The sequence below is a fragment of the Seriola aureovittata genome, chromosome 6, assembly GCF_021018895.1.
Source record: "Seriola aureovittata isolate HTS-2021-v1 ecotype China chromosome 6, ASM2101889v1, whole genome shotgun sequence".
Lineage (NCBI taxonomy): Eukaryota > Metazoa > Chordata > Actinopteri > Carangiformes > Carangidae > Seriola > Seriola aureovittata.
The window spans coordinates 14,017,491-14,036,187 of record NC_079369.1 but is presented as its reverse complement, the minus strand read 5'-3'; the positions used below and the strand labels follow the sequence as shown (position 1 = coordinate 14,036,187).

Below are 18,697 nucleotides of genomic sequence, written 5' to 3'. Positions count from 1 at the left end.
ACACCACACCTCTATTTTAATCTGTTTGTCTTTCACACAGTTCCATTTTTTTTTTTCAGGGCATTACTTTTGAAGCTGGTGTTTGTGACGTGTTTAGTTTTATCGTGACGCACAAAAGATGCTTCCCAACTTGAGAGATGTAGAATTTGTGAATTCTTCGGTCGCACCTGGCCTGGTTAACAATAAAGAGAATCAAAATGTGTCGATGATTAAGCGGAAATGTGTATCACACTTCATTTGCTCGTGTGTTTTCACTCATGCTGCAGAGGACGACGAAAGCTAAAGGTTGCAGCTCTAACCCCGTGTGTGAGGTCATGAAAGCGATGAGTAATGCGGGTTTGTGCTGAAAAGTTTGTACTGGAATGAACGTATTAATTATGTAAAATGCAAAACTCTGTGCACATCAGTGAGTGGGATGTCATTCTCACATGACTCCTTTATGTTCATTATACACAGAGACAGTGGCTGTTGATTATGTTAACAGAGATGGTTCAGGCAAAGGTAAAACTCCCTTCCATGATATAATGTACCAGCTATTTTAGACAAATAAAACATTATCTTTCATCTTTGCAGCTGAGCGCATTATGTCTCTCTGAATGGTGCATCGTGTTAAGAAACACCTCCCAGAGACGCTTGTTGTTGTTCAGAGGAGAATTTTCTTCCCCAGCAAGAGTCCTTGTCAAAGAATTACCTTCTCTCCCGCCATGGGACTTTGTTATCACACTCACTTCATATTCATAGCGAGTCATTATTTTATATAACTTACAGCTGTAGCAATTACACCTGGGGGAAGCTGCGACTCAGGAGGTAGACCGGGGTTTTTCTCAGGAGGTTAGTGGTTCGAATCCTTGCTCCTACAGTCCGCATGTTGAAGACGCTGAACCCCAAATTGCCCCAATTGAGAGTGTGTGTGTGTGTGTTTAAATCGGTGAATGTGACCTTTAGTGTAAAGCGCATTGAGTGGTATATACAGTCCATTTACCATTTACCATTTACTTCAGTGGATTACCTATCCAGAGATACAGAGATTAAAATCTCTGCTCCGTACTACCTGCGGCTCCGCAGTTCAAAGGTCTGACCTGTACCGCTATGCACTATCGTTTGGCAGAGCACGAAAATGGTCAACCTTTCAGAGTTTGTTTGGGAATTTGAATCCCTTTGGTATTCAAAACAGGAGAGCCTTATGACAGGGAGATAATTTCCTAGTAAATGTTTTATCGCAGTCCGCTTGACAGTCTCCTGTATCTGCCCGCTCGCTCTCCTTGTGTCTTTAGATTCCCTGACTTTGGTCCAGTTATTCAGAGGGAGAAAAAAAGAACAAAAAGGAAGAAAAAAAAAAGAAAGCCCTATTTGTCCCCCCCACCCCCACCCCCCCACCCCCCGTCCTTTTGTTATCACAAAAGAGCAAACACATATTAAACATACACAAGGTGCAGGGGCGGCGATTGCTGTATCTGCTGTCCTACTGTGGGTGGCAGGGGACGATAACATAAGCCACGGATTCATTTACATAATTTTTTTTAATCATGTCAAGCCTGAATCATGGTCAGTTGGAAGCCGGGGAATATTCTTGAAAAGAGATCTTTTTGCCTATGTGACATACTGTACTGCTTTTCAACAAAATATGCTGAACATTGTATTTTATAATTGTCCCTGTTTTGTCATCTTTTAGCAGTGGGATGCAAACTACTGAGTGTAAGCCAAGTGTTTGATGACATCTCTCTCATCCAAACTGAGCCTGAAACTCTCATATTTAAATATATACTCACTCTCTCTCTCTCTCTCTCTGTCCCAAAGTGAGAGGCTGCTCCATTGTACAGTGAGCAGGCAGGGGTGAGACCCGACAGCACCTTAGTTATTACAATAGGGGACTGGAATGAGCCAATCTGTGCTTGTTTGCATCACAATCCCCCACACAGTGCTGATGTTATGCTAATGAACACTGAGGGGAAGGCTCGGCCCCAAAACTGTCCTCTCTCTTTCACAGCTGAAGGTGGGGAGAGGGCAAGGATTAGTGACACTGAAACTGCACAAGTCTAATGATGTAGCCTGAAAATTCAAAGCAACTTAATTTACTATTTCTGTCATGTTGCTGTGTATAAATATGGTATGAAATACTTACTTGTTTTCTTTAGTGTACCATTTTCCCCTTTTTTTTTTTGGGAGAATATGTTTCATATTATTGTGCACCCAAGCCGAACGTGTAAAGCATTTATTTCTGAGCAGCAGCTAAATGCCTTTTAGACACTGTCTTGACATGTGTCTTTGAAAAAAAAAAAAAAAGGCCAATATACCTTCATCAGGTTTAACAAGCACCATTACCTGTCAGGCCAGTACTGAGTGAAGATTTAGGGCTGACAAGTGATTGCATCCAGAAAAGACTGCACCCACTTCTTTTGTCTGAGCTTCCTGACGAGAGACACAGTGCTATACCTTGTTTTAGGTTGACACACGCCGCTTCCCCTGTCTGACAAAAGGCATTCATGCCCTCCTTAAGATTGAAAATAGATACGGCAGCACTGGGATAGAAATGTGCTACAGTAGATCCACTCCACTGCTGAAATCATTTGTATAATATTGCTTCTGCTGTGAGGGTAAGGTCCTTTTGCCATTCTCTATTTTAGTGAGATTATGCGCCCGTTCCTTATTTTGGTTGTGTTTGTCCTTCCTCTGAGCCACAATAAGGTTAAAAGCCTCAATTAGACACCGAGCCAAGGTCAGTCACATCATACACGATGGATCTCATCTGAAAGAATTAGCACCCTTCAAAAATCAAAATATCCACCACTCCAGAAATGCAATTGCTGCTTCCCAAGCTTGTGCATTTTTAGGATTTTCAAGCAATTTAAGGAAGAGTGCCTTTCTTGAGCAGACATGTGTGCAGAGAGAGAAATATATTGCATATGCTTGAGTGCAATGATGAGGTTAATCCAGGTAAAAGCTATTATTAAGCCACTGGTAAATATACCAGTCACAAAGGAGATGTAGCTCAACAAGCAAAGCAAGCAAAGAAGAGAAGGATTTTGGAGCTTTTAGACAATTGAGATGTGAATTGTACAAAACGAGCTATGACTCAATATCGGGATAGTACATTGAGAATAATTGAAGGATTTACTTAATGACACATCTTTGATTCACAGTAGAGTTAAAACACTGCGCCCCACACACACATTTTTTTTTTGGTCCCAAAGATAATTGCTCAGTTTCTTTCTTGTTTTGTCAAATTGCTTAGATGAGGAAGGACATGGATAAATGGCTTAGTTTCCCGCTCGCTCCCCTTCCATTTGAAATGTCTCACACAAGTCATCTTCTCCGTTACCTTCCTCATGTTTTGTGTTGCTGCCCACTACCTTAAAAATTAATCATCCTGTTTAATAACGCCTCACGATCACGGTGCATTATTGATGGTGAGGTTCTTAATAGAAGGTATAGAGCGGGGTTTTTTTAACCATTCAGCTGCTCATTTTTTTTAAAAAAAAGGTGGGAGGGAAGGGTTTCACAGAGGCTGCTTACTGGTGCATATCCGAGTAAATACAGCACATTGTTATCATAGACTAAAAACAGGCCCTGTGCATCCAAAAGGGCTCGGCCCCTTTTCTGCAAACAAACGCAATGTTTTTGACGAGCGGCACAACACAAAAAATAAATAAGTTACACAAGCTGCAGAACTTAGTAACAGCTTTTCAGTGAATGTGACCCCGGTGAGCAAATCTCTGACCTCCACTGGTTTTTTATTTGTTCACCATTGTTGAGTTTAAGCAGGACAACACGAATGACCTGGGCACTTTTTTTTTTTTTACCTGACAACCCAGTAGTTGTCTCTTGCTGTGGAAGTGCAGTTGTTCATGGTTTTGTCCCCACTGCTTGGCTTTGCTTTGCCACACCGCATTGTATTATTTTTGCATGAACGCAACAATGATGTACTCATGCTGAAATTGAGAAGATGAGTTGAGGAGGGTGTCTGGGCCAACTGCCGAGCTCACTATGTATAATCCCTGATTTGTTTTGACTAATTTAGCCATGGAAAACTGGATCACACAACAAATGTTTCTTTTATAGTGTCCTAATGTGCTCTCAGAGCGAAAACCCTGAAAGTATTTATGTATACATACTAATTGGACCAGGTTTCTGGACAGGGGAATATACACTACATATTGCATGCGCTCTGTGTATTCCAAGGTGAATCATGCCATGTCAAGGACTTATTGGACTTGATTGGCAGGTACTATCACCATGAGATACCCATATAATGGCAGGGCTCCCATTCCTGACCTTCCTATTTATCTTGCCGTATTAATGTCAGCCTATTAATTCGTAAGCGGAGGAACATTTGGCAAAGACACCGTTTAACGGCCCTGGCTGAATCATTCTTATCTCAACAGACCTGAAAGGAATAGTTTTGTGCTATCAGCAAGTGGAAATGACATTTTCAAATTTCATTCGAGATAATCCACTTCACTTCCCAGTAAAACATCAAAATTACAACTAAAAATTTATGGAACCTGTATTAAAACTTTGTTACCATGGCAAATCATCTGGTTATAATCCATGTGGACGGACAGGTGTAGGTATCTATCAGCTCTAATGGGATTTTTGTTGCATTGCTAAAGTGATTATGAGACTATGGATTTAATATATAATCAGGCAGAGGGCAGTGTAGCACTCAGCGCCTAGGGATACAGTTGAAAATTAACATGTGAGACCCATAAAAAAATCATACATAAATATTGACATTTTTGAATTGAGGAATATTCACTGAGAAATAGACAAAATTTTTTTTTTTTTTTTTTTTTTTTTTGACAGTGCTTCCATTTCTGTCTCCATAAATGTATTGATGAGGTGGAGTGTTCCAGGGTTTGGCTCATGATTGCTTTATTTAGCAGCCATATGTCCTGACCAGTGGGGAGTACTCTAATCGATTAATTGAGTGGCTCATAAAAATGATGAATGGCGCAAACACTAAGAGCAATGAGCATGACAAGCACCACGCTTATGTCACACGCTCCGTCTTTTGCATGCTACTGCATTTTCTGTGGAAGTGTGGTTTGCGTAAGAGCTAAGTAACAATCCATTTCATGTAAACATTATGATCCGCAGATCCAAAAACAATTGTTTTTATGCACTCTCAAATGATGAAATGGGTTAGATAATACCTGAAATGATAAGTATCTGTGTGCCTGGAATACAGTGTAACTACAAGGGATGTGAAAAAATAGCCGTCCTAATCAGACATCTTTGGTCACAATAGATATGAACTATCTGAAATGATATTTTACGCTAATGAATTTCTCGTAAAATGTTATATAACAGCTTAACAGAAAAGCCCCCCCCCCCGCTCCACCGAGACCCCCCCTTCCCCATTCTTTGCTTTGTTTTCTCCTTCTCCCACAACCATCTAGTTCCCCATTCTCCCTCTACGTCACCCCGCCCTCTACCCCCCACTAAAGATGCCGTGCTGTCTTGTTGAGCAGCATGCCCTGGTATTTCACTGGCTGAGCTCCTGTCAGGGTCAGGGCCTGTGTTTGGGGCACCAGCAGTCAAAGAGTGTTTGGTTGGGTGTCATTCAGCTTCTCTGGCCCGGTGCTGCTCTCAATCATTCCCTCAGCAGAGGGGTCAGCCTCTGATTCCCCCCTGCCCCATATCTGACTCAGTGGGGCTCCGGACTCATCCGATCGCCGGCCCAATCTCTCCCCTCTGGAGTGCGAATCTTCTGATTTACGCTTGCAAATTGTACATCTTCAGCAGTGTCAAAGCCGGAACACCATCTCTTATGGGAATATATTTCCTCCACAGCTGAGTCTGAGTGTTCTATAACTGAGCTCTGTGTCCCCAGGTATTTCAGTTTTCCCCCTCAAAGTGAGCAGAAGAAACAGAGATAAGAGGAGTCATATAGTATGTATGAATTCATGTATGAAGGATGCTGTTGGGAAAACCCAACAGAAACCAAATGTGTTCCCCCTATTCAACATGTGGTGGTCTGTTGGTTCTGATTTACATTTCAGTGAATCTCCGGCCCCATATTTCCCTTCCTTTGCATCCCTGTGATGTTCCGTGACAATTAACATCCCAACTCTTTCTTGAGGTTTGTTGAAAGCTCAGGGGCTAATTCAAGGGTCAAGCAAGACTTGCAAGCTGTCAGTCTTTCATTGTAACTGGAGTCCCCCTCCCCCACTCAGGTTCTTTATTCTGGGTCCACCCCTCCCACCCCTCATTCTCCCAGACCTCGTTTAATAGAATGGCCCAACTCTTCCTCTATTCTCCTGTGGCCCTCTAACAGCTAGAGAGGGACAACCAGGAGCTTTGTCTGAGGATCCCGGCATTCTTTCACATCTGCCTCTTGTTTTCAGACCCCCGCTGCATTCAAATTTCAAACTGTCCTTTTCAATCAACCCTCCTCCCCTCCCTTTTAATAACCCCTTTCCTCCCAGTTACTAAGCCTTTTATTTTGTCTCCTGAAAAGGCCAACTGAGCTCCTGCGTTTCACAATTTTGTCACTGGGTTGTCAATTATAAAGCATTCTGTTGTATTGCGAATATATCAAGCACACATATGTCTAAAGCCTCTGGGCCCGTGCCCCTGTGGCTTCTCCATTTCTCAGAGTACTTAAACATCTGCCTGCAATGACTTCATATTTAGCCAAAACAGTGTGATGCCTGTTGACACTTTAGCAATCTGTGCTTAACAATCACAGAACATCCTCCTGATTGTGGTGTCTCATGCATTAGAAGCAGGCATGTTTATGATGATGGTCTTCATCATCTTGTCGGCCGCCCCCCCACCCCCCCTCAAACCCACAGCACAACAAAATATTGTTGCAGATGCTGAAGCCTGTCCTGAGAGCACACCCAAGTCGAGGGCTATTTAAGAAAACAGTCGAGGTATGATCACCGGCGGTTTCCGTTGCAAGGGGGAGAGAGAAAAGAAACCCCCAGCTGAGAGGGGAGACCTCTGCACGTTTAATGAGAGGAATGGTATTCAGGCAGTCTCCCTCCAGTCTGCGCCTTTGGTGTCTCAGCATGTTAAACACTCACAGCATGATACAAAATATATTAAAGTATAGGACTGTTATCATCGATTTACAGAACACCCATACCCATGTACCAGGGATCAGCATTATGCATTTTTCTCATGGCGGGGGGTCTTAACTGCCTCGGAGGAAAAACTGTTTAAAGGCATCTCGTCTTTGTCTTCACATTCTGACACAGGAAGTCTTGTGAGCATGCCGCCTCTTTTTTTTTTTTTTTTTTTTCAACACTAAGCAATGATGACAGGGGAGCAAGAATAATCATATGGATTCAACACAGTCATCTCAGGCTGAGAATTATAATAGTTTTGGATTAGTATAATGCTGTGCACTTATAACCAGTGTAAGGCAGCACACCAGTTATTTCAACTATTATGTGAAGACCTTAACCAGGCTGTCTCACTCGCATCAATGTCGTAAGCGGAGTAGGCATAGCATCAGTCTTTGAAATTGCACTTGGCACGTACATCCCACAGTGTCTGTGTTTTGATTCTGTGCATGCGCCGCAGAGGTCACGGAGGGAACCAGATGGAAAGTGGGACTATATTTGATAAAAGAGTGACAAGGCTGGGGATGGTGGGAAAATAAAACTCATTTTCTTGAGTGACAGTGAAACGAATTTAATGCTACGACTAACACCTCGACCCTGTGTGAATCTGCTATACAAAATTTGATGTTTAAAAACAATTAACACTAAGGAAATCACTTTATTATTCACAATGTATTTCTCATTTCTCTTTTGGACTGTCACACATCCTTCTTGACATTAATTTAGCTATCAAACACCCAAGTAAACTTAACAATTTGTTATTAGGGAACTTTGGTTCCTGTGAACTGGCAACACGTTAGTCAAACTGTTACTTTAATCTGAGTTTTTACAGTAAATTACTTTGTGCAGGACAATATAATGACTGAATGGGATTATCATCACTCAGATCTCAACACATGCAAATGTATTTATGTGTGTGTGTGTGTGTGTGTGTGATCTAAGTATTGTCTGTCTCACTAAGTGGACACAGTAACAGAGCTAAGACTTTGTGTATGGATGAGGATCCTTAAGCCTATATGCTTGCTGTACAGCTTTATTGTGGAGACAATCGGCTTAAGGCCTCATTATACTGTATAGACCTTGAGTGTAGGCTGATAATACGTAGCCACTTGCCTGATAAATTTAATTGGTGCCACATGCACCGATCAGCCAAGAAACAAGGTTAGGGTTTTGTTTGAATCCAATGTTTGGTCTCCATGATCAACTTCCATTTGACAAGTCTCATGACTGCATATTATTCCATTGAAACTAAATACACTGTGGCTGCAGTACTCTGCTCCCGTTAACCTCTTTTAAATGGCTCTAAAATTAGAGGTCTCAGGTGAGGTGTAATGTCATACTAGATGAGCTGATTATGGCAGGCTTAATTATAACTTTGTTGGCTAATGTGTGCGCTCCGCATGTTTTCTCAGTGATGAATTATTACACTGTCTGAGAACTCAGACAAAACAGATCAAAGACTCCTCAGCCTGTGTATATTCTCCAGTGGAGGAGCCAGCCGAAGCTGACTCTTGCAGCTCTGTACATGACAAACAGAATTCCTCACTGTCTTTTCAGTTGAGTTCTCTTGTTAGCTGCTAGTATGATGGATAATCTTCAGTCCCTTGAATCTTGACGAACAATCGCAGGTGGCAGGCACAGAAAAAAAAAAGGAATGTTGTTTTTGAATGTGGCATATAAGAAAAGAAAAAAAACAGTTTCTAATGGGGTCCTATGTGCCTTGTTGCCGGAGTGATGCCTTATCCCATGGTGAATGTGCTAATGGTTCATGGGAGTGAGAGGTATGAGCTTAGCCCAGCAGTGTAAACACACAGACAAAAGGGAGCCGTGAGTAGTGTGAAACGCATGCCTGGGCGCGCAGGTAGGCATTAGGTTTCACCCTACACAGCTCCAGCACTGTATCCATGACAGGGAGGAGGCCATTTGCTTTTGTAGCGAAAGAGAGCAAAAACAAACATGCAAACAGACTAGTACTAGAGGGACAGGTATAAATGAGGTGGGGGTAGAGTTGGGATGGAGAGATAAGGTGGTTTTTGATCAGTCACAACAGAGAAGTGACCATTTGCTTAGTAATGTTTGTTTATTTGTTTGTTTGTGTGGCCAGGGGTGGAAAGAGTCACATAATATGAGTCAGACAGAAGCACTATTACTTTCGAGCTTCTGTACAAGTGAAATGCCAGTAGTAGGAAATGCTACTTAAATAACATAATGAAGCTACTTTAAAATGTGTTCAAGTAAATGTGACTCAGCCACGGACATAGTTACATATGATATACTTCGTGTTTAACTGGCCATGTAGACTTTCTAAAAATTACATGAGTGTTTGACCAAATAATAATATCCCCCTCTATTATGAAATAGAGTTTCTCCACTGATTAGTCAGACAACAACCAAGCTAATGCAAACCAATATGACAGCAGGATGGAAAGCTTTTTGGCTAATGTTTGCCACGCTACCACAGATAATTTTAGCATTTAATGTTATTGTCAAGTAATTTAACACTTCTGCCATGTGTTTGTAGAGTTTTGTTGCTGTGAGGGTTTACGGTTGGTCTGTTCCTGATCTCACAACTCATCTGGATAATCTGCAGAATCTGAATTTTTGTGATTTTGAAAAGCACATCTGCATTTGAAATTTTAGTCTGCTGGAATTTTTCTTTTTACAATGGAGAGAGAATTTTGGAAATGAGAAATCTTAACACATGGTGATGTTACTGCTTTCAATCAACATCCCTTTAAAATACTATGGGACAATATAAATCTTATGGAAAAGTAAAGATATGAAAATGCACAGAAAGGTATAAATATATTCTTTGCAATCGGTGCAGAAAATATCATTTGATACGCACTGATAAGGTTAGCATCACTTGTTATGGGTCACGAGGAGTTGGATAGGGCAGGCCTTATCTGTTTCATGACAGCGCTGGTCCCTCCCTCCCCCCCTCCCGTCCAGTGAAATGGTTAGCATTCAGCTGCCATTAAGGGATTTCCCTTCTCAGGATTATTGACCTTCTGGGCTTATTTTAGTGGCTTGCGTGGGTTTGCAGCATTTCACAGCTTAAGGTTTGTCACATTTCTGCAGTGGAATGTATGTGCAGCATCAAGTGCCTTGTGATTAAAAAAAAAAAAAAAAAAAAAAAAATAGAAAGTGTGACAGGGTGAATTCCTCTGTGAAATCACACAGGGACAGAGCTGACACGAGGAAAAAATTTCACCCCTGAACTGAACATCTCTCTTGGTCTGCTCCACAGGTGAGAGGATCAATGATGAGCATCTCTGAGACCAGTTGGCTTGGACTTCTTTAATCAGAGCCTTTTAGTCACAACACAAACCCGCCACCAACCATCAACACCAGGTGCCATGGCATGCTCCCTGCGGAAACTACACACCTTCTGCTGGTTTCTCATCACACTAGCCCAAGTGCACTCCACAGAGGGTAAGTACATATGAAACAGTCATCTTTGTTTTATATCAAACCATAATGTTTTGTTCTCTTTCCAGTATTTTTATGGCATCTTTTGAATGAGTATTGTTTCTGGCTCAATGGCAGCCACTGCCAGGAATTGTAATTTTTTTTTTTTTTTTTTTTGCTGTTGTCTTACTTAGGAATATAGCATGAGCAGTGAAATTGTGACTCAAGCCAGAGCTGCTCCTCTGAGTGCAGGCAATGCTTGTGTAAGTAATGCAGCTCTGAGGACAGTGGGCACAGGCGGATGGGGGATAATCTTGAGTGGTTTCATTAGTTGGTAAATTGTGATTTGTCTGAGATTTTCTGCTTGAAAGCGTCAGTTGTTCCCAGTGGCATCAGAGCTGGATCCATTTGTAAATTCCCCGCTAAAATGTTCTGTCTCATGGCAGGCACACACAGATTTCACACCTCGAAAAGTATAAAGCTTGAATGTGTTTTAATCATAGTGTATTTAGCTTTCATTAAATCAGTCTCAGCTGTATCGTAATTGCAAGATTTATGCATCCAAACCGTATCTCATAAACTGTATCCTGTACACATTAGTGTTTAATCAAAAGAATAGTGGTACATTACTTGGTTGTTTGATGATTGGATTTAGAATAACCCAAAGTTGGCGTCTTCTCAGTGCAATATATCAGCGAAAGAGCCATTACAGATTTGGTTCGCTGCTGCCAACTGTTGAAGCTTTCGCCAACTGTTCACTATACCTGCTTTATTGATTCTGTAAAAACTCAATAATGTAGGATTATTGATTCAAGTTTGGAAGGTAATGATTTCTCGAGATGCTTAATTTACGCTGTAGCAAGCCGTACTGGCACGATATATGATATATCTGTCTCTCATGTGTCATCTGGCTTGGATTTGATCCTTCATGTAAGAAGTGTGAAATTTGAGCAGTGTGTGTTCTCTATAGGCTTCAGTGGATTTCGGAAACAAAGTCGCAGAAATCAGTTAAAAGTGGCTGGTTATACTCATTCCTTCTACTCTATGTCAGCACTCTGACACATTGTTGTAGAAACCACATGCAAAGAGTTTCCAGTTTTGAGATCAGAGTATATATGAGTAAACCTAGTGAGGGGGCATGAAAGATAGTTGCCAGCTCAGTGAGTTTCTGTCCCATGTTGCTTTGCCTCTGATTTCACCAGGCGCTCCATAGAACTCGGTTGTGTTTGTAAGGTGGGAAGCCAGTGAGGGATCTTGACGCTACACTACTAACTCCAAATGGTCGGTGAAGGTGCATCTACCAAAGGGGATGTGATAGGATAGGCTGGACTTTGGTACGTGGTATCAGAGTCGTTGCTGACATTAAGTGACAAACGGCAGTCTAAACCCTCCCCAGGCAAACAGAGAGTGAGCGGGGACTGTAGTACGGTAGAAACTGCAGACATGCCCGCTCCTAATGAGTCAACACAACAAAGGAGTAAGCACATTTATTGATCACATTTGTCATTCACCTTTTCTTCTTGTTGCACCCCCCACCCCAACCCACCCACTCCACCCCCTCCTCCTCCACCACCACACATTTCCCATCTCAGCTGCAGAGATCAGCCCAGAAACAGTTCATTACAAACAATATCCCCAAGTAAACATGCTTCATTAAACTGCGTCTACCCCTAATATCTTTTTAATGCATTTTTATAATTGAATTAAATGGGTTAGTGGAATGCTGTAAATAGTTTAAAGTTTGTTTTTTTCCCTCGTTTTTTTGTGGTTGAAGGAAGAGATATACACACAGCTAAGATTGATACTGTAGCTCTGGGGGATTGTGTTCCTCTCTGACCTCCATCTATACAATATGATTCATCCTACACATTTGACTGCATGGGTATGACTCATGTCCACAACTGCACATTTCTGTGATCTGCATTTGCTCAGCTGACTCGCTGCCATAGCGAGCCTTTCATCTCCCATTTTTCTTATTTTCTCCACATCTTAACCTTAAGAAATTGATTGTATGCATCCACAACCCCAACAGCCCAGTCAGTGACATTAGTTTCTGAAACTGATTTGCCTTATTATTCTAATTATGCTGTATATATATGGCATTATAATTTTATATATACTTATATCAAAGGAGCCCTGAGGGCTAGAGCTTTTCAACCTAATGATATGGAATTAGCCTCTGCTGTGTTTTATTGCGCTCAGTACAGAAAACAAATGAGAATCTAGTACTATAGAGAAATCTTTTTTTTCTGTTCTACTTTTGAACAGCCTTTTAGTTGAGTATTGTTCAAAGTCATGGAACAAATTCCAGCTATAATTAATATTTTGTTATAATTATACACTGTGATTGTCTGAATATGTTGGATCATTTAAGTCAGTGCTAATTCAGTATGTCTGTAATCCTATAAAAGCCCAGGGGGACCTTATAATTACATAGGTACTTTAAATAAATATCAATATTAAGATGGACATAAAGGGCCATCACATGTAAAATTTACTTTATTTTGGCCACTCCATGAATTTTGCACATCAAATTTATATTACTTGTTACAAGAAATACTACTCTGGTTTCCAAAGCCTGGAAAAATAACCCTGATGATGTCATCAGGGGTTATCTGGGCTTGGGAGAGAGACTACTTGTATTTAATGGAAAGCCTGGATTACAAACTGAAGGGTATAGAGTGGATGTGAAAGCAGGGTCTAATGAAAGACTTTATTGAGTTGCAGTTTGGAAGGGGTAGAATTCAGTGCTTTTGGAGCTTGATCCATACCAGGGGATAAAAGTCATCATATCTCAGTCTCTGCTGCTTTGATTTCAATCACTCTCATAAGTACCCCAAATTTATGGATTGCTGGAGTACCTCTTTATGCATTGTATAATTTCTGATTACATATTAAATTAAAGCACCAAAAGTTACTTATTTTGTTAATTTCAAACCCTTGCCACAGTGTTGCTATTAGTGATGTCAATCAGAAACAAAAGTCAAATGTTTTCATTCAGTAAACCAGCTTTGTAAGTGGTTCATTGTATGTCAATGTAATGAACTGGGTTGTGATCAATACTCCAAATTCAACATTTATTTATTGAGTCATTTTTAATTCAGATTACCATTTTAAAGTAGACAGTAATACTTGCTAAGGTAGTTCATGAAGTAGCAGACATCTCTGCCTATCATTTTAATCAGTATCCTTTACTTTGATCTGCTTTGATATTGTTTTACATCGACGCAAGTTGCCCTCTGGCATTTGGAGTGATCTTCTTTGAAGCAGCAGGTTTATTTCCTTTTGTCATACTGGTGTCCTCTGTGGATGTCACCATAGCAACCCAGCAGGAATGAGGTGAAGGTGTAATTTATAAAGTAATAAGTTTTTTTTTTTTTTTTTTGCAAAATGTAAAAACAGTGATGATTTTCCCTTGCAACATATGATTAAATTGGCTCACATGTCTTCCAAAATAATTTAGTCAAGTCTGGTGGGGTTGAAAGGATTTGTCTGTATCAGCGACAGAATAACAATTCACACCTAGCTCAGCTACGTGCGCTCTTCAAAGGCTTTCCCGAAGATTGTTAGAATTATGGCGAGGCAGAATTAGGGAGTAAGGATTCTGTGTCAAGAGGTTAGCAAGGCACAAAGAATACACCAGGAGAACATGTCTGTGTTACATTTCTCCGGTGTTTATCAGATGTTGATGCATCTGGCCTTATTTTAATCAACTTAACTGTTTTTAAATCAATGATCAAAAGAAATATGACCAGCTGACAAGGGAAATCCCTGTATTTATTTAGTGGAGGCTTTTTTTTTTTTTTTCAAGGAACTATTTCTATTCTTCTTAATCATGTGGTATTGGTGGTTTTACAGTACTTAGATGACCAGTCTATAAAAATGTATTAAAAGCAAAGCAGTGTGAAATAGGTCAAGGTGATTTTATGTAACAATGATTCAACCACAGTTGTTCTCTCCAGATTGCATGATGTTATTTCATTACTGAACACTGGGGCCCGTGCTGGTTAGTTCTGCAAGGGGAAGGGTATATAAAGAGTTTGCCATGATATGAAAGCTGTGTTTCAGTGGCAGAACTTGTGTGAACAAGCCTGACACAGAGAACTCCTGTTCCCTCTGTACACCCTGAAACCACACTATTGTTTCTGCTCAAAGCTTTAAATGTTTGAAGCACTTGAGATTTCTCAAGGGCAACAGGAAAGGGCACCTTTAAAAGTCCTCTTTTTGTACAATGTGAGAAGAAAAAAGAGGAGACTTAAAGCCTTCATCTCAAAGTGAATGGAATGAAATAGACAATCAAGGTGCTCTGAAATGTAATTACTGCAAGTAAAAGCCCAAAGCTTAATGTGAGCCAGAACTTGCAAGAACAGGATCGAGCAACTCCCAGTGCTGTGCCACCACCTATTTGCTCTGGTTGGTCTTCTAGTAACCACCAATGCATATTTATAGACCTTCATAAAGATGGCCAGTCATTCAGAGAACTTTTCCTTCTGACCTGACCTCAGGCCGTACCTTGCTATATTAGGGCAGGCTGATAGTTGCCATGGAGAGCAGGTTAGCATCTAACAGGTAAATTCAATCAGGTAAAGTAAATCCAGATATCATAAGCCTATTCTTCAGAGGCAAAGACAGTGCGTCTGTGTTTACTGATAATCTGCTTTTCATTCTCTCCACCAGGGCCTTCTTTCTCACTAGCTTCGCTTGTGCATTTAATCTTAAAAAAGAAAACTCAAAATACTGTCTGTCAAGTAAGCATTTGTGGAACCATGGGCAGTAGGCCTGTTCTTTTGAAGTACTAATTTGTGCCAGACTTGTGTCCATGGAAAAAGAATAGTACCCCACTGCGTCGCCACACTCCCATTCCCTGACCACTTAATTTGGTATTTAACGTACTTTGAAAAGGCTGGCCCATAGCTAATTTGTTTTAACAAAACCAAATAATTTCTTAGGTAATTATTTTATGAAGTTGTTATTTGCCTATTAAGTTTTACTGCTTCCAATTTACCTCATACTGGAAACAGCACCAGACCAGTTAAGGCTAAAGGGGTGAATTTTTCCTTTGTCTCATGTGTCTTTAGTAAACAACTTCTGTTGGTTTTTTCTTTCCACCTCCTGCTTGATGTCATCGTGGTTGTTTGCAGCAGACTGCGGAATCTGGCTTCCCGTGGAGCCAGGCAGGCGTGGGGCCTGTGTACGAAGGCCCACCATGCTGTCATGTCTCTTTCATCGTCGGCCAGGCTTGGCCAATAAGGAGATAAGGAGACAATGACTGGGAGAGCAAGCAGTGGCAAGGTGTAACCACAGCCCCTGGGTCTCCTCCCTGCTGAGCACTTCAAATCCTCATTAGGATTTTCAGCAAAGGAAGGAGGGATTTTCTGGATTAGGGCTTTGTCACAGCTGGCTCCAGGTTGGTGTTTGTCATGCAGGAGCATGGCGGAGCACTGACATCTTGCCACCCTTCTCCCTCCCAACCAAACACGGAACCCTTCGTTCACCTGGCTACTGAGGCAGCTAAAAGGTGTTCCACTAACCTAAAATGTTTGAAACTCATAATTATTAACTCGCTGCCCTTGCCAAAGGTTTTTAATGCCATTCCAGTGGCCTGTGCTGGTGTCTGTGGGTTTGGGCTGCTGCATCAGCATTCTTCTTAATGGTTATTTATGCCGAGATAACCTTGGGAAGCATCATTAGTTTGTTGTTTGCTGTCGCCATTCATAACTCACGCCGAGATCTCAGCCGTGACACGGATGCGGCAGTTCAGACAGGCGACACAATGCCTTGTTTCAACTCTAGTCGCTCTCCTCTATGTGTCAGTCATGGCAGGGACACTAAATTGTATTTTATTGAGGCTATTTATCCTTTAACTTCTGACTTATTTTAAGGTTTTCTAAGCTGTATGTTTTTCCTAAACCCAAGCAAAGTTTTTCTTCTTGCCAGCATGTAGCTGTTTGTCGAATTAAGTCATGTGTCTTGTGGACCGCTTGCGCAAAACAGCAGGCCTGTGTTTCTCGACATGTGGCTCAACCTCTAACATTGCCCTTAATTGGGTTTCAGACTTGTCTAGGAGAGTGGTTCAGCGTGACAGAGCCTCAGACTTAGTGTGAAACCTACCTTTTCCCATCATTCTCGGTGCTGATCTTTGTGGATAATGGGCATTCACACGGGTCCCACGAGGCTCTGGCTGGGTGGGATCTCAGGGCACCATAGATTAGTCATCTACCCACATGTCCCTATCTGACTCATATTTTACCGTCATGCTTTGTCTCACTTTGTTCTTGGCCTTGTCGTATCGTGTGGGTCTCTAACAAGTATATCCCAGACAATCTACAAAACATGTTCTGATAACCCATAGAGTCTCCTCTCTGAATCCCAAACACGGGAAAACAAATGCGACTTATCAATCTCCAGCGCAGTAGCCTATAACCAAAGACCCATTATTCATGGAGCATTTATTGTTGTCTGCTATTGTTGGTTGTCTCTGATCTGACTGTGGCAGATGTGACTAGCAGTATGTGGGCATCTTTGTATAAGCAGGCTTCAATTTGTCAGAGATATGCCTCCATTATAAGAGTTGTGTTTTGGTTCTCTTCTTTGTTTTATATTTGTTAGTAGTGGTGGTAAAATGAAAAAGTGGCTTTGACCCAGGTTGGCTGCAGGATTTGATTTTAAAGGTCTGGTATATATATAGTGAAAAGGGCATGTGTATGTATTTAGAAAATACTTAAAGCTACCCGTGTGATAACAGAAATAGCACAGGCTCTTTAGCTCTTTAATATTTTTATGCTGCTAGAGCCTGTGTAGTGGACATCAAGGACTGTAGCCAGACCTCACGCAAGGACTGCTGATGAAGTGCTGTCTGGAAGGGCGGATGAGGAGAATGTTTTTGATTATCCAGTGTAGATGGTATTTCAAACAGGAACCAGCATGTACACCTTGCGCCAGACAAATGAACCAGCTCAGCCGGTCAAAGGGCAAATGTAGCTCGGTTTCCTGTTTGCTACTGTAATACCGTGGAATTTTAAGGTGATTAGACTGCAGTGTGCGGGTCACATGGAGTGCAGCGTAGCAATATTCAAGTTCTGTCTACATAGACCCCAGCCTTTCCTGTGAGTTAGAGACTGTTGTGAATGAGCTGTTACTGTGCGTGCTGCGCAGTTTTGCGTCATACAGTGAATTACATGTATTTATCAGTATGAGCAATTTAGTTCTCTGATTTGAGCAACAAGAGCAACTTACAAATGAATGCACTGAAGTGGTCTTATGAGAACTACCATTTATGATACCATTGACTCCTGCCTGTGAGTTTTCCATTCCATGTCAGCTGAAACAACTAATGTAAACAACAACAATCTCCAGGTGTTCGAGGGGTATGTAATCACATTTTCATTGTGTGGGCGATGTTGAAAGGCATGTTCACTGAAGCACAGGGAAGTGTGGTTATGGTTTGGATGCCATGCAATGAAAACTGATTGCAGAACATGTAATGACAGATTCTGCAAAGAGAACATAATATATCCAAAGGCTTATGATTTCACAGACTTTGCAGTTCACGCTCAAGAGTCAGATGCAAGATATTCCTGCTTGCCCTTAGCGGAATCCTCTTTGTCCTCTTGCTTTCAGTCCTGATTTAGAGCAGCTATAAATCCTGAAGAGGCTCCTGTAAACGAGGGGTGGTGAAACTACGCCCATAAATATAAAGGATTTAGAACCAGGGCCCTTTGAAGGAACTCTGAGTGCCCATTTATGAAGCTTGTTAACTTCGAGTTTCGCTGGTACATCCAGTATTTCCCCCTTTTGTTCAAAGTTTTCTTTATAGCGAAGCTTGTCTAAAACCTGCTTGACCAACGACAGGTCGCTAAAATATGTGGTCAGTCAATAACAAAGTTGTTTTAGCCCATTGACCCGTTTTTGTAGGTCGTCATATAGAGTCAGCATGTGTGGGTTTACTTGCAGTCAAACATAACACGTCAGCTCAGGCCATTTGTGCCCTGGTAGATTACACTACAACTTGACCCCATGCGACTCAACTTTTGACCTCGTGAGTCATAATGACCCTGAGTGCGTCTGTGTGTCAAGGGTTTGGGCCTCTGCTCTTAAGCCCCACTCTAAAATAAATGATGGGCTGAAGAAAATAGTCATCGAAGACAGATTTCCCCTGTGAAAACGCTACAAATCAATATGAAATGAAGCGAGTCATTTTGAATCAACCCCTC

The 18,697-nt window shown here is 41.4% G+C and overlaps 1 protein-coding gene across 42 annotated transcripts in view; it reads left to right on the top strand.

Moving 5' to 3' along the window:
• adgrl2a (adhesion G protein-coupled receptor L2a) overlaps window positions 1-18,697 on the top strand; it is a 116,768-nt gene that overhangs the window by 33,344 nt on the left and 64,727 nt on the right. For all 42 annotated transcript variants that reach the window (XM_056377877.1, XM_056377909.1, XM_056377908.1 and 39 more), the window contains one exon: window positions 10,324-10,508. In XM_056377877.1, coding sequence (XP_056233852.1) covers window positions 10,433-10,508 — 76 coding nt within the window. In that variant the 5' untranslated portion in view covers window positions 10,324-10,432. The remainder of the gene's footprint in view (window positions 1-10,323; window positions 10,509-18,697) is intronic.